The 24203-nt window shown below is 42.6% G+C and overlaps 1 protein-coding gene across 1 annotated transcript in view; it reads right to left on the bottom strand.

The window, feature by feature from the left end:
* The window catches only part of CNTNAP5 (contactin associated protein family member 5), an 862050-nt gene that overhangs the window by 364282 nt on the left and 473565 nt on the right, over nucleotides 1–24203 (bottom strand). The window contains exons 9-10 of the mRNA XM_050752523.1: nucleotides 22039–22188; nucleotides 19025–19196 (exon numbers count right to left, since the gene is read on the bottom strand). Of these exons, the coding sequence (XP_050608480.1) occupies nucleotides 19025–19196; nucleotides 22039–22188 (322 nt within the window). The remainder of the gene's footprint in view (nucleotides 1–19024; nucleotides 19197–22038; nucleotides 22189–24203) is intronic.

The following is a 24203-nucleotide window of genomic DNA, read 5'->3' as shown; positions in this document are numbered from 1 at the left end:
AGTAACTAGGACTAGAGGGCTGTGCTACTGTGCCTGGCTCGAGGCTGAATTTTAAAATTATTTGTAACCCATCCTTAGCTTTGAAGAGTGTTCTGGGTTAACACCTGTAGTCTAGTATAGGTCTTTAAGTAATGCCATTTGTGCTAGTACAGAGACTCAGACGAAATCAAAGCCAACTGGGTTTTCCACATGATAAGGCCTGAAATTCACTCTTGACAGATTCCCAGGACCACAGCCACCACAATAATGACTCATGCAAGCAAACTGACAAGAGACTAGTGTGTGATACTAGAATCCCAATTAATAAATATATGTTAAATGTTATGATTTTCAACGGGATCATTATTTCCACCAGACTGATCAATATCTTTTCTTCCTTTAAGTTAGCTTCTTAGGTTTGCCAAATATGTGAGGGTTGCGAATTAAGCTTGAAATCAGGACAAGAATAGTTACAGAATTTGGGAGTTTCATGCCTTTACCTTGTGATAGGCATTAATCTAAACCCAGTCTAGAAAATGAGCTCGCATGTTTTGTTGACCAAGCAGAGTACCTCTTACTTTGAATTACTCAGATTTGAGCAGGTGGTTTTGGGAATTCTATTAATAACTTCAACATATAGTATGCTATTGGAGATTTTAAAAGTGAAGACTCTCGACTCTCTTATTTTAGAAAAAAAATAGAAACCAAACCTTACTAAATGGATTATATTTAGATTACAATGTGTGTTCTTTTAACACGTATTCTAATTTAGAAAGTAACTTTGAACTGGATAACAGAAATAGCAAAAGAACACTTGATATCGTAAACTTGTCTTCTTCAGTAATATAAAATTTTTGACATTTTGATCTATCAATCGATAAATCACTTATTTGCAAGGATGTTGGGAGAAATTAAGTCAAATAGTTATAAGCCCTTCTCTTCTGATGTAATTGTCTTTGGGAGAAGGGGTTCCATGACAGATAGTGACCACGACCATACCCAACCTGGGCTGCTAAGGTTGACATTAAATCTACCCCACCAGATCTGAATTTGAGGGCCCAAACCCAATCTTTATACTTACATCTGGTGCAGTCTGCAGCTGCTGAACTTACAGATGAAAAAAATGTAAAATCCACAAGTACTGGCTCTAGCAGAGCGTCTAACCCTGCCCTCTCCAATATGGTAGTCACTAGCCACATGTGGTTACTTAAATCTAAATGTATCACACATTTTGAGTTCTCTATTACCACTAGTAACAAGATGTTAGACAGCATAAAGAAGATGATTTCTATCACCACACAATGTTCCATTGCACAGTGCTGGTATAGACAAGTAATATTTGATTCACAGAAGCAATAATTATATTACATTCCTGTAAGCTTTATCAATTATAAGGGGGGATACTCCAACTCAGTCTGAGGAGAGGATTAAGGGACTATGGGAGTGTACAATTGACGTTATTTCTATTATTCCCCATTGATGTTGCAACAAAGAACGGGCTTTTTTTCTTTACATATCTGATGCTAGGAAGTCTTAATTCAGTTCTTTAGCTAAAATTAGCTTTATCTATTTGATTTTCCTTATTTATAACTCATCTTCTTACCAACTTACTTTTGTTTGACACCTGTTTTTTCCTTAGAAACATTAGCCTTAGTCCAAACACTGTCTAGCCTTGCATGGATACTCTCTTGTATCTTCAAGATGATCCCTTAAGACCTATTAGATGGTTCACTTAACTTTCAAAGGGCAACTTTTTTTAACTTCTAAGTTTTTGGGGGATGGAAGATACTTGCCAACTATATAATATTGGGAAAGTAATTTCATACCTGTGAACTTCAGTGTCCTTCTTCGTAAAATGAGCATAGTTCATTTAAAGATATTTTATTATAGTTCTCTATGGATTTGAACAAGAAAATTAGTAGAAAAAAATCTAGCTAGCACCTGGTCCATTGTCGAATTTTGGTAAACCTAGGTGATACTAGTTAGAATCCACTGTAGGAACAAGTACAGAAAAACATCAAAGGAGAAAAAAAATACATCTTCTATATTCCTTTTTATTAAATAAAGAGGCTTTAGATGGCATTTGGCAAAAGCTGGAAGCAGCTCTCTACAGTAGAAGATGCTAGAGAGTTTGACAAAGCCAAATGAATAACAATGTTGTTTAAGTTTCTGCCAGGCACTTTTGAAGAAGAGAGAAAATAAATAAATCTAGAAAACAGTGACAGTGTATGGACTGTATCTGATTCGAATGTTGCTTTCTGGGCTAATGTGAAACCTTTCTTCTTCAGTAACTTCACTTTCAGATAAACAGCCGACATGGTTACAGACACATCAGCATCCTTCCCTGACAATTTTTTGTTCCATTCCTACTAGGTAAACACCACCAACTTTACAAGCGTTCACTACTCCGCCTGTAGGAGTTGCTTAGGGGCACACGGTATCCAGAGGGTACACTCAGCAGATCTTATTACTAGGACAATGCTCACATCCTTTAACAATCACCAAAGACATTCTGTCCACTTCTCTGGAGCTGCCTTCTATTACAGAGCTAACCTTTCTTTCTTTCTTTTTTTTAAGCACAAGATTGTAATATGGATAACGTGCTCCTATGCTTCCTTCCACTGTATTATTTATAGACTACATTGCTCAAATACATTGCTATGGTTTGCTTGTCTAATTTTATGATGGCCTTGCTAAACAAAAATACTCTTGCTAGCTAGTGCTTACAGAAGGAGCACTTAACACCACGTGAATGATGACAGCTGGCTCTGGCGTTGCTTTTATTAGGCACTCTTGCTGTTCAAATAGAGCAGTATTTGGCGTGAACACATTGGGAAGTTTGCAAGATGAGAAAAGAAGTGAAGGGCTTTAACTCCTAAATCTCGGATAGCAGCCTCCAGACTTTTGGGTATAAAAAGACATTAAAGACTATCAAGTTCATTCCATAGCTTCAGGCAATATTTGCCCAAAACCAAGAGTCGTGTTGAGTTTTGTTAGCTTCATATGCAGTTTATCCCCCAGCTACTGAGAGCAGATGTTGTTAAAGCTCAAAAGGTTCAAATTATTAAACAAATAATCACAAGGCACGTGCTCTCAGCTGAATGCATCAGTAGACATGATGAACTTTGGGTGGGCAAGATACAGATAGAAAACTAGTCATGATTATGGTTGGGAGCTAAACAAAATATAAGAAGAAAGTGCCAGAGGCACGCAAATAAGCAAAGAAGAGTGTGAGCAGTCAAGAAGACTTCGTAGAGTAGGTAGGATTTGAACTAGACTTTGACAGATGGGCTGGATTTGGGCAAAAGAAACTGGGAAGGGAGCTCCAGACACGCGAAATAGCAGCAAGTGCCTGGAGGCTGGAAGGCAGCTGGCTGCTTTGCGGCCGGCAGCGGTGCACTTCTGGAATCCCATCACACTCCTATTTTCCTTCTCAATCCTGTCAAAATGCAGCTGGGATGTAACTTCATGGCCCTCAGTGCCATTACCTTCCCTTTGTAAGACGTCTGCTTTCAGGTTTCTTATCTAGCTTTCTTCTCTCGAGCTTCTTTAAGGCAGAAACTATGTATGTATGTCCTGGAACATAGTAGACGCTCAGTAAATGCACACAGATGGAATGATGAATTATTCATCATGTAGTAGGAGGTAAAGATAGACAGGGAGGAACAGGTGAGGCCAGAAGACTGCAAAAGTCAAGCAGGAGGACTTGGATTCTTGGGTTTAATGCCTCAGGCTCCATCATGTGCTAGAGGTCACGTGAAATGCATGTACAGAATCTGATGGTCAGAATAGCTACAGTCGCAATAACATATGCATTTGGGGAAGTGGGAGAGACATCGTAGGCAAACCCTGTCTAAAGGAAAAATTCTTGGCTACTTTGCTTTTCCTATTTCAAAACCAGGAGAGGTATATCTACATTTAGGATAATTATATTGAGAAAAATTGAGTTGGGAATCCACTATGATGTGGAGAATGCAGTGGTTGCAAATGGACATTTTAATGCAGACAAGAGTTCACCCTTGAGACCTCTTCTTCTGGATCCTCATAGAAGTGTGCAAAATGCAGATCAGAGGTAAATCGATCATGGAATCCTGGGCTCTTGGAGGTGTGAGGATTTGCCCAGCTATTTATTGATCGCTGGCTTTCCTCTACTTCTCAGGTGCCTCTGAGGTTGAAGAATTATTTAATATCACAGAAAACAACAGTAATTTGTATTACTCTCCTTACTATTTGTTCCAGTTTCTCCCAACCACATGTTCTCATTTCTACCCGCAATGCGTGGGTCTTCTCACATAAACTCCAGAGTGTCAGCTCAACATGAGTAAGCATGATAATTGGAATGACCTTTAAAATGCATATTCCTTTTGTCACTTTCAGATACTTGGGATTTACCAAATTGCTAGCTGAAATATCAGTCCCACCTTTACACTGGTGTTTATTTTGAGTAGGCTGACTTTTTCTCATATTTTTCTAAGTGTAGCGGTGTAGCCTATATACTATTAGAATTGAATTACTAGAAGCCTAACCCTTTAACCGTGGCAGCCAGAGAAGGGATGGGGGATGGTGGGAGGAGAGTAAGAGAGTGGTATGAATGGCAGACAGGAATTCCCAGCACACACATGTTTTGGGAAAATGTGGGGAGTTTGTTTTCAGCTAGAACACCAGTGAAAAAATTTCTTTTCACCAAAAAAAAAAAAAATAATAATTTTACACCTCTTATCCTCTAAGTCTCCACAGCAAACAAGGATTTCAGCAGAGGACACACAGAACACTGAGATCAGAGTCATCAGCCAGAAGTTCCTAGAAAGCCGTGGAGAGGACAAAGCTCTGAGAAAGTCACTGAGAAAAGTTTGCAGTGACCTCTGTACAGATGCTTTTGTAGAGCCTGAAGATGACAATGTCCACATCCCCTTTCCTGCCAGGCTGCCCTCTCTGCAGTATAAAGTAGCCTTCCTCTCAGGTTCCCTCCCAGTGCTCTAGTTATGTGCATGAGGACACTCATGGCATTTTGGAGCATATATGTTTATTTCCATGATTATTTGGTTCAAATGTGTGTCCTTCCATGTAGCTTCCTGAAGTGAGAGATTATCTACTGTGGTTGGCACTCAAGTATATCCTCAGCTTCTACCCAGCACCTGGCACAGCAGAAAGGTTCCCAACACAAGAGATGAAAGAGAGAATAAATGAACGAATGAATGAATGAATGATTCATAATAGTAAATAATAATAATAATAATAAAAAAAAGCAGGTTCCTGATCCAAGGAAGATCAGAGCAGGGGAAATCAATGACATGCCTCTATGAGCAAAAACTCTCTGTCTTGCTCACTTTTGGATCTCCAGGCAGAGAAATGTGCCTGGCACAGAGTAAGCACGCAAAGAAGATTTCATAAATGAATAACTAGGTCACAGAGGAAGATGAGCAGAGCACAGGCAGTCTCTCAGCTAGTAGGACCTAGAAGTATGCATCAGGATTCACGGGCTAGTATCATATTGTGTGTGAACACATACACAACTATGTGCATACACAAATGCTAATGTTGATACAAGTGATTCTCATTTCAGAGTGTAGGGTTTTACACTTCTCAATACGATGCTTTGATCGAACCTATAAACCTAGAGTTACTTAGGAGCCACATCTGAGAAGATTTCCACATCCAAAGCAGGGAGAGCCCCCTACCTAATTATTACAGTCACCATTATATTTTTCAGCATGGGTAAAAGCAGGTAGCAAGGTGATGCTAACATTTTGTCGTAATAAAGTTAATGGTGTTCTGGATGTACTAGACATCACACAAGTTCAGAGACTGTAAAATCTGGCAAGACATAAAATCCAACTTAATCTACATTCTCTCAAATAACTCTCTGTTTTAGCTTTGTGTGTTCCCGTTGCAATTCTCAGGTGTTCAGATATCTACTGCTAGGTCTACGGTTCTCCCAGCATTAGGAGAGAAGAGCTCTGCAGTGGGCCTAGTAAATCATGTCCAAGAGATATTTTTAAGATGAAGCTAAAGCTAGAGGGAAGATTTCACATCTGTAACTTGAATCAAGTGAAAACATTAATCATTTGTCTAAAAAATAAAATAGGTTATGTACGTAGGTAAATTATTCAGAGAAATGTCATCGTTTTCTGCCTGTGGATGGGCTTTCTAAAATCTGGCCTGATCTACACAGAACCCTATCCATTTCCGTCTCTCTCGCTTTTAACTTTAAGAACTTTTCTTTCCGACCTCAGTCAATCCTTGCCAAAATTCCAAGAGGCAGGCAGGAATAATATCGCCTTGCTTTTGTTTAACACTTTGCAGTTATAACATGTTATCTACATTTGACAACTAGGGGAGCTAAGATACAAAGAAGTTACATGTGCGTTGTGTCCAAGATTGGGCTAAAATGGAAACGGCACAGGCTTTCCCACCTTAAAATCCTCAGTCTGATTCCATTTTGAGGCAAGTTAGTAAATTTATGTGAATATCGGTTTTCTCAGGTGACAACCGGGGAGACTGATGCTCCCTTTGGGCATTGTAAGCGTTAAAGTGGATGGCATCTATGATGCTACTGATGCCCGTGATAGAGATGCAGGAGTATCAGTTCAGCCTTCAGAAGTCCATGTCACAATTAAACCCACACGGCCTAATTGGAATTCTATGAACTTCCTCTGAAATATCTTAATTCAAAATGTAAGTAGCATAGCGCTAACTTTAAATTTAATGTTTCACTGCAGACACAGGTGAGAACCTTTTACTGCAGGTCAGACCTGCCTTTTTCCCAACTGAAAACATATTACACTCCTTTTCTCTTCCAACTGTGTCTATAAATGGCGCTTGTAATGGGTCATCGATGAAGGCTTTTGTACCAGGGAAAAACAGCATCCAAGGGCTTCAGGTGGTTCACCTCAAGGGCCCCATGAGTGGACATCAATGCAAATGAGGAAAAAATTAATGTGACATTGGCTGTGTACAAGGCAGTGCTCTTCAGAGAACACGAGAAACAGGTGGAAGGCTCTTATCGGGATGTTGGATGAAGGCTTACTGAGATATCGATCATGTAAAGGAATCAATACCAAGGAATCTCTTTCTTCTTTTCATTAATTTAGGAATGTTCTCTGCTTCACAAAAGTGGCTTGAGATAAAAAGTCTCCTTCACTACTCTGTTATCTAAAACACCTAATTCTTTCTCATCTAAAACATCTAATAATTTCTTTCTTTTCCTTCCTTCCTTCCTTCCTCTCTCTCTCTCTCTTTCTTTCTCTCTCTCTCTTTCTTTCTTTCATAGTCTCACACACTGTGCCCCCCAGGCTTTCCTTCTTTCCTTTTCCTTCCTTCTTTCTTTCTTTCTTTCCTTCCTTCCTTCCTCCTTCCTTGCCCCCAGGCTTCCTTCCTTCCTTCCTTCCTTCCCTCCCTTCCTTCCTCCCTTCCTTCCTTCCTTCCTTCCTTCCTTCCTTCCATAGTCTCACACACTGTGTCACCCAGGCTAGAGTGCAGTGGCACGATCTTTGCTCACTGCAACCTCTACATCCTGTGTTCAAGCGATTCTCGTGCCTCAGCCTCCCCACCAGCTGGGATTACAGGCATGCGCCACCATGCCTGGATAATTTTTGTATTTTAGTAGAGATGGAGTTTGGCCATGTTGGACAGGCTGGTCTCGAACTCCCGGTCTCCACCAGACTGGGCCTTCCAAAGTGCTGGGATTACAGGCATGAGCCACTGCGCCTGACCTAAAACATCTGAATTTCTAAGCCAGTATACCTCAGGATAGGTATGATCCAGAGCCCCAGGGACTTTGTAGACATTTTCTTCCTGATACGTTGACATGTATGTAGTACCTCAATTGCATAACTACAGCATTTGGAATGAACTCCTCATCTTTGGAAGTGCTCGTGGTAATTCACCTGGCTCATTGTTCTGGCTTCATTTTCAGCTTCAATATGTCAGATTACCAATCAGTGGGGAAGGAGTCTCACCACCATTTGATGGGCCAGAATGAAGTGCCACCCTGGCTTGCTCAGCCCTCTGTGTTTTCCACGAATAAAGGCTCTTTTGTGCCCTTCCATATGCACAGGTGGAGAAGGACCATTTCAGCAAGATAATGATCCACTTTTCTTGTAAAAACAAGTGACGATAGAGATGAGGTTTGTCACAGGACACAGATGCACTCGTTCAAGGTCGCTTCTTCTAATCAAATCCAGGTTTCCCATTTCTCCAAAACCCTCTTCTTTTCTGAGATTCAAACAGGTATGAGATAGACAGGGGAAGGAAGCCCTTATTAAAGAAGTAGAGAAATGAATCAGTGCTTTTTCTGGGCAGTTCCAGATGGAACACCTTTACAAAATCAGCTTGAAGCCTATCTCCTCAAGTCAGTCATTCCCAGCAAGTTCCCAGCTTCTCCTATTCCCCAATCAGCTCAAATAACTAGATCAAGACCAGTGTCTCACGGGAGCCCTGAGCTCATTCTGTGTCTATCTCAGTGCGTTCTTTAGGAGATGGTGACAGTGAGCTGCGAGGATACCGATGATAACCCGTGAGGCACCGAGGTGCTCCATAGCCCTTCTCTCCCTGCTTTAATTTAACCACCTTTGTGATGTTAATGCAAGACAAAAGTATTTTCCACTTCACAGTCCTGCTGAAGAATGCGGGGTGCTTTCCCACAGCAGGGTTAGAAGTAGCACAGTGCCAGGACAGACCTAATCTCTCCAAATAGACTCCATGAATTGCAGCCAGGCTCTACCACATATAGGCTGTGTGACTTCGGGCAAGTTACTTAGTGCCTCTGTGCCTCCAATTTATTGTGTGTAAAATGGAGTTAATAATACTAACCTCACCACATTGTGGTGAAGATTAAAGTCTCTCTCTCTCTCTCTCACTCTGTCTCTGTCTCTCTCTCTCTCTCACACACACACACACACACACACACACACATTGTCACACTGTCCTGGCCCACAGTAAGCATTATTTAAAGATTCACTATTAATGTGGCTGGTCTCTCAAGTTTTAAACCGTTTTGTGCGCTGGCAAGTATATGCCGGTTCTGATTTCGGTTCTCTTGCATCCACTGCTGCCAAAGCAGCCCCTCCAGTATGGACAAACAGACATTCAGCACTGCACCCCTTCCTAACCCCAGCTTTACACTGTCCACGTGAGAGCCCCTGGAGCACCCCTCCTTGACCTCCCTAAATCCAGCCTGCTCTTCGAGTTCCTCAGGACGCGCTGCTTCCTCTGTAGCCCCTCCCTGGCCTGCTCTGGCCACCCAAGCCCACGTCTCCTCTTTCTCTGGCCTTTTGGTAACAGGCTTTCCATATTTATATATACTGAGGAATCAGGAAAACCTGAATTAGAAGCCTGGTTTTTCCAAATACTAAGACATGACCTCGGCAGTCACTGAACCTCTCTAAGAATTGGTTGTCTTATCTAGAACGCGGCGATAACCGAACAACACAGTGTTTCTCAAATTTGAGTGTGCATCCGAGTCACCTGGAGGATGATTAAAACGCAGATGCCCGGGCCCCTACCCTACATTTCTGATCTAGTAGAATTGGGTTGCTGCCTGAGACTTGCATGTCTAACAAGTTGCCAGGTGACACCGATGCTGCAGTCCTGGGGGCCATACTTGAGAACCCGCTCGGCAGGCCTTGCAGACTATGGAGAGAATTCAATGAAATAACGTTTAGGAATGTTTGCTCAGTAAGTGTGACATAAAATATAACTTTTTTTTCCCCCTCTGTGAAATAGACCACAAATGATAAATAGTAAAGCAGAAGAGATCTTGTTTGGATTTTGGCCCCATCCCATGAGTTAAGGGAGAACAGCATATTGTACCATTTCTCACTTCAGAGTTAGAAGCTCCGATTGTGTGGGTACTGCCCTTACAATGGCTTTTCTGGCGCCCAATGGAAAGGCTTTCGATTTTAGAGAAGGACTAAAACATATGTATTACCGCGCAATGTAATCTTTTTATATTACCCACTGTTTTTAACACGCTCCCACACACAGGGTGGGTTTTTAGCAGGAGTCTGTTTATGGGAGGTGATCCAACGGAATGCTTGCCAACTCTCCGTGTTTACTGTACTCCAAACCCTGAACCAACAAGGTAAGAATTTTGACCAGAGAGTTCAGCAGATTATTCTTTTTCTTTTTTCTTTTCTTTTCTTTTCTTTTTTTTTTTTTTTTTTTTTTTTGAGACCGAGTTTCGCTCTGTCTGCACCCTGGAGTGTAGTGGCGCAATCTTGGCTCACTGCAACCTCTGCCTCCTGGGTTCAAGCGATTCTCATGCCTCCGCCTCCAGAGTAGCTGGGATTACAGGCATGCACCACCATAGCCAGCTAATTTTTTTTTTTTTTTTTGTATTTCAGTAGAGACAGGGTTTCACCATGTTGGCCAGGATGGTCTCGATCTCCTGACCTCGTGATCCACCCGCCTCGGCCTCCCAAAGTGCTGGGATTACAGGCGTGAGCCACCATGACCGGCTTTCTTAAACAAGTGTGTGTGGGAGAAAATACAGTGATGATGGAGAGAGAAGCTACATTTCATAACTTATTTGCCACAAGAAATGTAATGCAGTGCTCCACATGTGATCTCCTCTTTGGAAAAAGTAAACGATTTAATTTTAGAAAGGATTACAGCAAAAAGTCTCCACAGGATGCAAAAGCAAAGACCACAGAAAAAGCACCCTGCTTCCATATCTGGCTTTGCCACCCTCTATGTGGCCTCCATTTCCTCCTGTGCACAACCAGAGCTGGGGGATCTCCTCGGATCTTCCACAGTAGCATCACTGTGTGAGGAAATGATGAAGGAATGGGCCATGTGACCGTCCAAGTCCTTGGTGGGCACCAGAAGGCCATAAGAAATCAGTGTCTGTCTAATCATTTTTTATATGTATAGATTATGAGGTTCAATTGTAATATTGCTGCATGCATCGATTGCTTAGTGGTCAAATTAGGTCTTTCAGGGTATCCATCACCAGAACAATGTACATTGGACCTGTCAGAAGTTTTTGAACCAGAGCAACTCTGTCTTGAATAGGGGTTGGGTAAAATAAGGCTGAGACATATTGAACTGCATTCCGGGAGATTAGGCATTCTTAGTCACAGGATGAGATAGGAGGTCGACAGGACTGGTGTCACAAGATACAAGTCATAAAAGACCCTGCTGATAAAAAAGGATCCAGTGAAGAAGCTGACCGAAACCCACCAAGTCAAGATGAAAGTGATCTCCACTCGTCCTCATTGCTCATTACATGCTAGTTACAATGCACTAACATGCTGAAAGACTCCTACCAACGCCATGGCAGTTTACAAATGCCGTGGCAATGTCTGGGAGTTACCTTATATAGTCTGAAAAGGGCAGGAACCCTCAGTTCTTGGAATTGTCTGTCCCTTTCCCGGGAAAACTCATGAATAATCTACCTCTTGTTTAGCATATAATCAAGAAATGACTATGAGCATGCTCAGTCAAGCAGCCCATGCCACTGCTCTGCCTGTGGAGTAGCCATTCTTTTATTCCTTTACTTTCTTTCTTTCTTTCTTTCTTTTTTTTTTTTTTTTTTTTTGAGATGGAGTCTGGCTCTGTTGCCCAGGCTGGAGTGCAGTGGCCGGATCTCAGCTCACTGCAAGCTCCGCCTCCCGGGTTCACGCCATTCTCCTGCCTCAGCCTCCCGAGTAGCTGGGACTACAGGCGCCCGCCACCTCGCCCGGCTAGTTTTTTGTATTTTTTTTAGTAGAGACGGGGTTTCACCGTGTTATCCAGGATGGTCTCGATCTCCTGACCTCATGATCCACCCGTCTCGGCCTCCCAAAGTGCTGGGATTACAGGCTTGAGCCACCGCGCCCGGCCCCTTTACTTTCTTAATAAACTTGCTTTCACTTTACTCCATGGAGTCACTCCAAATCTTTTATGGTGCGAGATCCAAGAACTCTCTCTGAAGGTTTGGATCGGGACCACTTTTCAATCACAAACCCATTAAGTAATTTCTCATTATCCACCTCACTCACTTTTCCATTGCCTGTCATTCCACACTCTCTGAGTCCATGTGTCCACATTATTTAGCTCCTACTTACAAGTAAAAACACGCAATATTTGTCTTCTTGTGTTTAACTTGTCTCACTTAAGTACCATCCATGTTGCTGCAAAAGAGTGTCCATCGATCTTTATAAAGTTGTGTAGACAATATTGGGGAGAGGTGGAGTCACTGCTGTTATATAGGCACCGCCACCTCCCACAGGCTGTGAAGTGTGTTAGAAGGAAAGATCAAGCTGTGACGTTCATGGGTACCTCACAACAAACAGTTACGCTTGTCAGCAGCTGTAGCTGCTCTAGAACCACACTTTCCTCCAGCCAAAATACCCCTCACTGAGGCATACCAGAGGATCTGATCATTTTCCTTGTTATTCATGAAGGCTTTGTTTGTAGTGGGAAGCAGGGGAGGAGCTGAGAGAGGAAAATCAGGAAAGCTCAGAGATAGAAGAAACTCAGTGAACACCTGCAGCATCCCTTGGGTTGATTTCAACACCTCTTTGGAGAAAGGGACTTTGGGACATGGAGGGAGCTGCAAAAACTTTTCAGAGAGACTCTGGCCAGGATAGTGGCTGCTTGAGGCCCTGGGTGGGGCAGGAACCATCCCTCTCTCCACACCCACACCAGCTTTGCAGATTCCACACAATGCTGCGTCCTCCAGGAGCAGAAGTTTTACAGCATGGTTCTCAAAGTATGACCACCAGGCCAGCCCAGTAGCAGCAGCATCACCCAGGAATTTCTTAGAAATGCAAATTTCCAGGCTCCACCCCCGTAATTTGTGTTTTAACAAGCATTTCTGGTGATTCTGATGTTAACATGTTCCAATTTGCCTATAAGATTTAAAGAGGACCTCACTCTCAGGTTTCTGCAAATGCAGGATCCACAAATGCATGAACCTAGAAGTCGGGGTCTCCTTAAATTTTATTCTCTAGGCTCACTCTAGTCCTGATCTTGAGACTAATGCTTTAGGAAAATCTGAAGACCACAACCTTGGCACCCAAATTGATGAGTGCTTTCCTAATGGGCCATGGCTGGTGGCCCTGAGGGGCAGGTCCTCTGAACAAGTGGGACCAAAGCCCAAGGGGAGTCACAAAGCGGACTGATTTGGGAGGGGGGATGCATGTGAAATATTCACATGGGAATCTCCTCAGAAACTACTGAGGATCACTTGCAGCAGTGGGATTTGGGGAAAGACTGGCAGGGCACTTAAGCCTCTTCTCTCCCTGTGGAAACCAGAGAAGTGGCAAACCTTTGGCCAGAGGAATTAACGCGGTGAACGTCTAATTGAGCATCCACTGCATTCCAGTCATGCAATTGAACACCTGACTTATCGCATGCTCTCATTTCTCTCTCCCTCTCTCTTTTTTTTTTTTTTTTTTTTTTTTTTTTTTTTTTTTTTTTTTTTTTTGAGACAGAGTCTCGCTCTGTCGTCCAGGCTGGAGTGCTGTGGCCGGATCTCAGCTCACTGCAAGCTCCGCCTCCCGGGTTCCCGCCATTCTCCTGCCTCAGCCTCCCGAGTAGCTGGGACTACAGGCGCCCGCCACCTCGCCCGGCTAGTTTTTTGTATTTTTCAGTAGAGACGGGGTTTCACCGTGTTAGCCAGGATGGTCTCGATCTCCTGACCTCCTGATCCGCCCGTCTCGGCCTCCCAAAGTGCTGGGATTACAGGCTTGAGCCACCGCGCCCGGCCTCTCTCCCTCTCTCATTCAACTCCTTAGCACAAAGGTAGGTTTTCTGATCCTGGCTTTGCAAAAGAGAAAACATGAACAAAAGTTTAAATAATGTGTATTACATCTCAGGCTGTGGGCGGGGTGGATTTAAACATGTCCTGCTGCCTCTCAAAGCTGCTGCCACCTGCACTGTGATTCTGAACTTTTTCCAGGTATGTCCTCTGCTTCTCCCAATCTCAGACACCTTCCTCATCAGCATCCCTGTTTTTCCCCTCCTGGTATGGCTTCATACCTTGGAGCCTGTCTCCTGTGGATGCTCTTGAACAGCATTTGCTAATCTGCCTCTCCTGTCCTGGATCTTGAACTTCACAGGACTGGACACGGCTCCTGAAATTGACTGGGAATCATCTACATGGACGTGGGGCGGAGACTCTTTGAACCTGGCTCACCTTACTCCACTCAGGCCCTGCTAGACATTGCATATCACTCTGAACGTCCCCTCATGGAAGGAATTGCATTAGGCACACAAATGTTACAAAGAATCTGACATATTGCATATTCTTGAAAATTCGATCTGGTTGAGCATGAGAAAAGAAAACAACTTTTATGTGAGGAATGCAAGTCCTTTTACTGATCAGGCCCATGAAACATTAAAAGGACACCCGAGTCATACTCGACACCCCCACTTTGTGTTGTGTACTTATCTCTTGGAACTGCTTGTTGTTAATCTAATCATGCTGCACTGGACACACTACAACCCACACCCTACAGCTTAACAATATACAACCAATCGCTAATCAAATCTGTCACCTGTAAACCATTGAGAATTCCTGGCAGAACTTTATGTCAGTTCACTCCTTGTCCTCATATTTGCCTTTAGAAACCCAGTTGCAACAGCTGCTAATCCAAGTGTCTATTCAGGGCAACTTGAATCCGTGCTCCTGGATTGCCTCAAGCAAGCTTGGCCCAAATGAACTCTCTACTTATATTAATTTTGTGTCAGCTTTTTCCTTTTAGGTCGACAATTGGAAAATGGGGTTACACATTTAGAGACACGGACCCACAGTGACTGCCATTTCCAGATCAGTGCCTCTTTGCTAGATAGTACCGGGGAGAGAATACTCACAGTGCCTGACTCTTGATCAGAACTTCGGCCCTGTGGGACCTTGAGAACACTGACATACGTCTCCAGGTCTTAGCTTTCCCCTTTTAGAAAGTGGGGATATCAGTGCCTCTGGACTCCCAGGGCTTCTAGAGCCTTTACAGCATCACATCCTGCTCAGGGAGAGATGTAAGTCAGTCTCACTCTCTCGCTCAACGCCTACCTATAAGACAGAACTACAGAGGGTGAATCAACAGCTGTTCACCGAATGAAGCCTTATTGAAAGTGACTTTCCTCTGTGATAGATTAGATCAGGGGTCCTCAAGCCCTGGGCCACAAACCAGAACCAGTACTGGTCCGTGGCTTCTTAGGAACTGGAACAAACAGTAGAAGGTGAACAGCGGGTGAGCAAGCAAAGCTTCGTCTGTTCTTACAGACAATCCTCGTCGCTCACATTACTGCCTAAGCTCTGCCTCTTATCAGATCAACTTCAGGATTAGATTCTCACAGAAGTACAAACCCTATTGTAAACTGCATGTGAAGGATCTAGGCTGCACACTCCTTATGATAATCTAATGCCTGATGATCTGTCATCGTCTTTAATCACTCCCAGATGAGACCATCTAGTTGCAGGAAAACAAGCTCAGGGCTCCCACTGACTTTGCATTATGGTGAGTTGCATAATTATTATACATCACAATGTAACAATAATAGAAATCAAGTGCACAATAAATGTGTGTGCTTGAATCACCCTAAAACCATCCCTCCCCAAGCCCCCAGTCCCTGAATGCCAAAAAGGTTGGGGACCGCTGGCTTAGACTATTGTGTTTTGCCTACTTCAAGTCAAAGAGGCTGGAAAGATGGTTATTATGAAGGACAGGGGCTTAGGGTGCAGAAATTATGAGGCTGGTGGTTTGGTCTGCAGAAGAGAGGCAGCAGCTGCAGACTGTGTCCTAGAGGTTCAGAAGGACCGTGAACAGGGCACAGTGTGGGTCAGGAATGCCTTATTCTAATTGCTGCTGCTTCCTTCCCCCATCCTGCCCATGCACTGCCAGGCACTGGAGATGCTCAACACCAACACCTTCCTGCTTCCAGAGCTGTGTGCTAGGCCAGTTCTTCCAACTCCTTTCCTCCCAGAAGCCAGAAGATTCGGTAATTTTGCCCATCCCTGAGATGCACATCGGTTAAAGTTTCTTAATCCCTGAGAAGAGACCCTTTCCGCTTTTGCTCAGGATGAAATGTCAAAGGTGGTTTGTAAACAGTGTAAACCGGGCAGCAGATGTCAGGGTCTTAGGTACCACCTCAAAAGGAAGTTGCTTAAAGGAACTAAACTGGAGGGAGCCCTTGAGATTTTGGAACATTGGTGCCTCAGGTAGGAATGCTACTTATTTATTTATTTATTTATTTATTTATTTATTTATTTATTTATTTTTGAGACGGAGTCTCACTCTGTCACCCAGGCTGGAGTGTAGCGGCACCGTCTCGGCTCATTGCAACCTCCATCTCCTGGGTTCAAGCGATTCTCCTCTCTCGGCCTCCCAAGAAGCTGAGATTAGACATGTGTCACCACGCCTGGCTGGTTTTTGTATTTTTAGTAGAGACAGGGTTTTACCATATTGGCCAGGCTGATCTCAAACTTCTGACCTCAGTTAATCCACCTGCCTTGGCCTCCCAAAGTACTGGAATTACGGGCGTGAGCCACCGTGCCCGGCCGGAATGCTGCTTTAGATGTCTTTAGATTTAGATGTCTTTAGATTTTCCCACGTGACCAGCACTAAGACTCTTTAAGTATGTAAGATGCTGCGTTGGGGCCAGCATAAAAGAAAAGCTGGCAGGGTGGGATCCCACTTCACTTTGAGAGAGAAAAAGAAGGGGTAGGATAACCACAAAGAGGCAGATGGAGACCTGGGTCTCTACGGCCTGTAACAAGGGATTGGAAAGGAGTCTCAGAGTAAGAAGAGATTCTCAGGCTGTCCTCTGTGGGCTTTTCAGACAGCTGTCCAGGTAAGGAAAACCACTGCCAGCCTATTCCCCTCCTCTCTCCCACCAAATAGCAAGCTCCTTGAAGGCAAAGAGTTTGTACTTAACCTGAAATCCAGTTCACACTGATTCACACATTAAAAGTGAAACACCAAATTCAGAAACCACCTGCCCTTGTAACTCCTGCCCCTCTTCAGATAACATTAAATATGAGTTCAAGAAATAGTGACTCAAGCACAGTCCCTTGCCGCAGCTTTCCCTTCTGTTAGACACAGTGCCTGGTAAATCAAGAAAAACTTAACCATTTACCCACGAAACTAAACACAATCCCTTATTATACAATTAACGAAAGCACAATTGTATGTAATCCAATTATACAAGACTACAATTACACAAAACTAATGATGCAGTGCATATGGCAATGACTTTCATGCAATCGAAAATAATGAGAGCTTGCTTGATTAAAAATTAAGGTAGCATTAGAGACCCCTATTGATAAATATTCCCTGTATTGATCAACACTTTGGAAGAGGCTGCACTGGCTGATGAAGTAGGATGCTTCTCCCGCGCCATTACTAAACACTATTGGTCTGGCAACCATTGACTGCAATAACTTTTATTCTCCAAGCTCTAAACTAGCACATTTTAATGAAGCACATATTTTATTACCACTTTTTCAGCTGGTCAAATAGAAAAAAAAATAAAGCAGAAGAGACAGAAAATCTGCATGATTTGTTGATGATCCCATGCATAGCGATGTTAACGGAGAAATGTGTGGAAAGTTTCACCAAGTTATGCAGCTCATTTCAGCGTTAGCAGAGACTATGCACTGCATGGCCGATTTCTGTGCCCCTCAGTAGAGTCACCTGCTACTACTCATTATTCCTCTCCCGAACTGGGCAATCACCTGCCTAGTTGTATGCAAGCTCTCTTCCAATCCACCTTTCTCACTTCTTCTTGAGTACTCTTTCTGCTAGGAAAAGCTAGCCACCTTCCTCCATGGTTCTCACCAAGAGCATGAAACCAAATCCCACTGGTACACAAAGTTCTTCATGACTGGTCCTGCCCCCACATCTCTGGACATATTTACACCAGGTGCACCATCCACAGTGACCTACCATCCCTACTGAGCTATATATTATTTAATCTAAGACACCACTAATTGTAAGATATACCATTATTTTATATGCCACTATGAAAAATAGATATTGCCAACTCAACTATTAGAGATTTCAAATGCCAAAAAAGTATTTTGAGTTGATGAAATACTTGCAATCCATGCTTTCTCCTGCTTCTATGCCAATCTCCCTTCCCCTCTCAACCTCAGCCTAGCCTGCCAGTGTCTTCTCCTTTAAGATTCAACTCAGCATTATCTTCTGAAACCTTCTTGGACTCATTCTCTGGGGTCAGACTAAGTTGCTGCTGCTGTGTGTCTGACAAATAAGGGTGCACTTCTTGGTCGTGTATCTCACTTTATTGTAATGGCTAATTTATTCCCTGAAGAAACATAAGCAGAGACCCTGTCTCATCAACACATAGGCAAGCACTGAACAGATATTATTCACCCATTCTATAAATGATATTTTGACAAGGGTGAGAAGAACTGGAAGAATGAAGGAAGTAGGCTCTGGAGAGGAAAGAAGAAGAACATGGTAAACTTTGATGTAAATTCAGAATCCATCCTCTTTGGTTTTCTGCAGTGTGTCTTTGCATTTAGAAACTTCTATTATAAGGAGAGCAAGATCCCAGGGGAAATGGAGAGCTAAAGTGAGTTTTTCTGATCTCCTCTGGACCAGAGAAGCAATGGTAGGGGCAGTAAGACCAAAAAACAGCCAAATCCAGGAGTAGTTGTATGTTATTGGGCATTCGTGAACCTCTTTTGCAGACTTCCCAGACGGTCCGATGCTCATCTGTCTGTGTTAGAAAGGACACACACAGCAGTGAAAAATGAAATGGTTTAGGAGAGAAGTAATTCCTTCCTCCTTTTTGCTTTAACTTCAAAGTAATCAAATGTTGTTTATGCATAAAATTTTAATCCTTTCACAAATTTGTATTTTGATTTAATTTGCATATCCCATTTACTGCAAGTCAACATGAAGAGAGACTCAACTAATTTAAACCATTTTTCTCTGGGCCTGAAATCCTTTCAGAAATATTTTCCATTAGGCAACTCAATTATGTCTAATGTGGCTAATGTCGGTGGATTAGAATTTTGCTTAAAGAAATTCATATTTAGAACAGTGAGAATGGGAAGGGGGTGGGAGAACAGAGGAGAAGAGACAATAATTACCTGTCTTTGATGCTACACAGATCAATGTGTAAATCACTAAAATTCCCCAGGGAACCTTGCTGAACTGAAATGAGGTCCTTGGGCTGGTTATCAATAAAGATGAGCCTCATGCAGCCTTGGAAAGCCTTAATGGGATTTAAACATTGGGAATCGGTGAGATTGTCGGGGCACCCTGTGGGACAGAGAAAAAAGATGAAGAAGAATGCTGAAATGATCCGTCATTGCTTTGGCGACCTATTGATGGAAGACCTTGAGGTCTAATTATTTTGATGCTTTCTCATTCACAACAGTGCACACCCTTTTTGTTGTAAATCCTAGCATTCTCAGGGAGGGGACAGAATTGGTACAAAATAGGGCATACTCCATCACTGTAGAGAAAATAAAAAGCATGGCAAAGGGAATATCAATACTGTAACAGGTGTCTCCTTCTTACTTTTTTTTTTCCTTGGGGTAAGCTATTTTCTATTCTTTCATATGGCATCCTTCACTCACCCCAAGGAAGAAACGTATTATAGCTACTTCAGAATTTTGGTTCTGTCTTGAAATACATATCTAAATGCACAATTCAATTCTGAATTACGCTTTCAAAGGAAATTATGCTTTGGGTAGGGATGGTTGGGTAGGGATGGCAGCAGAGGAATTGTCCGGTTAATTGTTAGCATTAACAGGCTGAGTTCCTGAGAAAGGTACACACAGGAGCATAACTGGAATTTTGACGTGATGTGCAAAGCAAAATCAGACATTTTGCTGGTTTTAGAAGGAACTAAGGGTTTAAATGCATGTCATTTTAGGGCTGTAATAGCATATGGGAAAGGTTAACACTATACCTTTTTAAAGGGTGTTCTTAAAAAAAAATTACACTGATTTAGTGTAGCTTGCAACCAGGGCATATCTACTTCTCATTAAGATGGGTATAGAGCCTTTCAGGGATATGAGTGCTCGTGCTCCTTACAAACTCCATCCCAATGGCTTTAATAGGTTCAGAGCATATGGGAATGCAAGCTTGAAACCATGGTAATAACCCATAAATAACTGGGAATTATTTCAGCCATCTTTAATAGACAGTCACTGCTGGGCTGAAGCCCAGCAGCTGGTTAACAGCTCACAGGCACACTATAAAACGAAGAGAGATGCTACAACTTCTAATTGAAGCTGTAGAGAGAATTTATGTAAGTTGACTATTATTACTGAAACTCATTTTTCACCTTCCTTAAGTTTACAGTCTACGTGTGGGGCGTTTGTTTAAACACTGTTCAAATCACTGATAAATCTTCACATTCTAAACCCAGGGTCCCTTAAAACTTGCCTCTAAGAACACTCCTTCAACTGAGGCAGGAGAGCCATTTTGTCTCTGAGGCATGTCAGATGCTTATTGTATCAGGATTAGTAACAAACATTTCCCTCAAGAATAAATTCAAGATAGCGTTTTTCCCTCTGATGCTGAAATATTGCATAAGATGCACAATTATTCGGTCTGTGAGGTTATCTTTGTGGACCCCAACACCCTTGTTCTATGATCTTTATAATACATTTGTTCCAATCTCTGTTTTCATTGGTGGGCTGTGGGAACACAGACCTGGATTTGAATTCATGAGCTCTATGGCGTTGCACAAACTCTTTCATCTCAGCAAATACCAGTTTTATTATCTATTAAGTGGGGGTATTATGTACTGCACAAGGTTTCTGCATGAATTAAATGAGGTAAGTCATACAACTTTTGCAGAGACTGGACGTGTATTCCCTTCCTAAAGGAATTTGTTAAGCCATGCACAGGGGGAGGAGATTTGAGGTAAAGGTCATAGGCCCTTCCTCACCCTAAAATCAAGCCACAAAGATATTGCTTCCCCCCTAGGAGATGTTGAGATATACACTGCACCTGTGCAAAATCCCTTTTGCATTTTAAAGCTTTAACCACATTCCATTGGTATGAGAGAAGTGACCTGTAAATTCTGTTTAAGAGACTATGCATAATTTTATACAATACTTCTCTTCAATTTACTAATAGGAAAAGAATAAGGAAACTGTAGACCAGACCCTGACTTATATCTAAAGGAGGTGGAGCCAGTTTCCCCATCCCCTGCCATGTGGCACACTCTGTGCTATACGTTTAAACCTTGGTCGTACTTAACTTTTCCTGAAATTTTGGAGGTGAACTTATTTCCCCATGTTTCAGATTAGGAAGTTTAGGGACTATGAGTACCTTTCTCAAGGTCAGACAGCTATTGAGGTTACATCATTTTCAGAGATTGTTTCTATAATACAAACAACTAACTATGAAACTAGATATTAATTTTTATTGAAAAATACTTTTGAAAGACTAAATACATACATATATATGCATTTATAAAAATTCAGTAGATGCCTAATTATATGTTTTTCTTCACCATCAGCTTGCCCTTGTGTTCCTGTCATTGGAAAGGTTCCCAGGATTCACTTAACATCAGAGAAGGCAGAATCTGAACAATCTGAACTGGCTTCTACACGTGGAGTTACAAGTTCATGGGCCTCCTAGTTCCACCTCATTCCTGGCTCTCTGTGGGCATGATCTCTAGGAATGTGGGGAAGGAGGGGACAGGGGACTAAGAGAGGAAAGTGGCAGAGGAGGGACCCAGGTGCTGAGCATGCTGGTTGTGCCTTTCCACCTGGATTTTGCCTCTTGCAGGTACTGCTGACTCTTGATACACTTTCTCCAAGTTTCGAACTGAGTTTCTCCTTTCCCATGTGATCACAGGGCTTGGCATGGCTACAAAAATCTCCTTTGGATGTGTTATATAACACCAGCTCTTGTAGCTAAAGTTCTTTTCTTCCTCAGCACTGACCTAGATAATTTATATTTGCCCACAGCTGTGAGAGATTTTGCTTCTCACTATTTTGAGATTGAGGATGTGTGTGTGTATGTTGGGCGGGGGGGATAATTGTCTAATTGACCAAGCCAGAACCACCATAGCGAAATAATTGCCCACTTCATTTTCCCTCCCTTCTTTATTTTCCCTCTTAAAGGCTGGAGAATTTACCTCCAAAGTAGTAGCTATTTCCAGAATAAATCTGCACCCAAGTGCTGTCAGGAGCTGGGGGTGCTGCTTCATTATCCAGAGTGAGCGTGATGCGGTTCCTCCTGGCGTTGATGCTAACTGAGTGCCACAAGCCATCATTCAAGTTGCTGCCTGCAAGAGAAACAAGAGAGCAAGCCTAGAGATGATGGGTCCGGAAGGCCTGGAGAAAGGGGGCTTATTTCCCAGCCTGCTGCCGTCCATGCCCTTCTCAGAGCAAACCCACTCCTCACTCAGCTGGATACAAGCCCTTGGAAGGTTCATAAAAAGCATTGCTCTTCCTCTTTGTACCACTTCATTCTAATCTCTTTCTTTTTTAAAAAAGATGGCTAAACTGCTTCTGATATGTTTTGTTTAAAAACAAAAGGGAAAAATACAAAATGTTGTACATACCACAACCAAAGTTATGTCACATATTCTGATCTGTTGTTGTATAAATGCAGAAGAAAAAAACAGAAAAATAAAAGAACTCAAAATATTACCAGCAATTTTATCTGAGTGGTAGAGTTACGGGCAATTTTAGTTTTCTCATACTTTCCTACAAACAATTTTAGGAAAAAGTGAGCTATTTTTAAAGTAGATGAGGAAAGCTGGATTCCAATGATGTACCAGGCAGAGGCAGCCTCCAGTTGGAGAGAGGTAACATACTAATCCAATTGCAGCGTTTTTCATTCTAAATTAGGTGACATTGTCTAAGTTACTCACCTTCATTAAGCTCTGATTTTATCATCTGTAAATATTATAATTCCTGCCCCTTATCACTGTCAAAGGGATCGAATGAAATGAGGCATGACTGTCTCTAAAGGCACTGGAAGAAAGGTGGATGGTTTTGTAAAGTTCTTTTCTCTCCTATTCCATTGCTCCAGCTGTCTTTCGTGTACCCTGTGCTGCTGACCTACTTTACTGAGGAAACTGTATTGGGAACTAGTCATGAGGTTTCAACTATTTCCTTTAAAGAGTTTATCATCTACGAAGACTCTGTGTCCTGTTGGTGCGAAGTGCTTGCTGAAGAAAATGAAAGCATATTAACTGATTGGTTACAAAGAGTTTCTGTGGCAAGAGCACATAGCCACACAATTCTAAATTCTAAACAGTCATTTATTGTGCCCTGTGACATGTTGAGTTGTCTTTCCTCTCATTGTGTCAGTTTCCTCACTTGCAAAGAGGACAATGACTGTACTTAACAGGCCATTGTGGGGATAACACCAGTTAGTCCAGCAGGTAATGCAGAATAGTTCATTTCAATCATACGCTGGCAGTCATGTTAGCTTAAAAAATGAACAGAGCGACAAATACGAAATGGTCTTTGGCATTAGAGGGTATGGATATTAACATCACATGATCTCTACCCTAGGGTAGTCCATTGTTAAGAGGCAGAGAGATATGCAAGGAAGATTAAAATAACGTCTTTTGAGTTCAGGTTAGCGGGGTAGACAGAGAAGTAAGCAAACAACACCACCTTTTGCAATTCTGGGTGGAACAACAACATATGAGCAGAGAAGAAAGAAAGTCTAACTAACTCCATGAGAGGATCCCAAGAATGTTTCACAGAAGTGGGTGACAGTTAAGGGGAGTTGTGGAAAACGAGCAAGAGTTTGTGATTCTGGGAGCAAGGGTTCCAGGAGACACAGAGCCTGTATAAAGAAACAAAGGTCTGGACTGAGAAGCAGGAGATGCCAATATGAAGGCAGCTGGAAAGAGGATCCAATCTCCCAGAGGTCTCACATGCCAGGCTCGGGAGGACTTTAAACAATATCCTTTGACAAATGATTCTGAAGAGCACTTTTCCCAAACCGATTCTATCAGCATCTCTGGGCATGGGCCCTAAGCATCTACATTTTTTAAAAAGCTCCTTGGGTGGTTCTAATGTGCAGCCAAAGATGAAAATTACAGCTTTAGAACATGGGAGTCCATGAGGGCTCTCTAGGATGGTAATATCAGGGTTGGAGATGTTTATTCAAAGAATCAGCTAGCACAAGAGCCAATGGTAGCAGCTGGGAGGTGTCAAGGCTGGAGGCAGAACTCACAGGTCCTATTGCTTGCAGAGTCCCCGGAGGCAGAATGAGAAGATCTCACCTAAAGTAGCAGCAGTGAAAATGCAAAGCAAGTGATGGATTTAGAGCTATTTC

The sequence above is a fragment of the Macaca thibetana genome, chromosome 12 (genome assembly GCF_024542745.1).
Source record: "Macaca thibetana thibetana isolate TM-01 chromosome 12, ASM2454274v1, whole genome shotgun sequence".
NCBI classification, from domain to species: domain Eukaryota; kingdom Metazoa; phylum Chordata; class Mammalia; order Primates; family Cercopithecidae; genus Macaca; species Macaca thibetana.
This window is presented reverse-complemented; position numbering and strand designations above follow the sequence as displayed.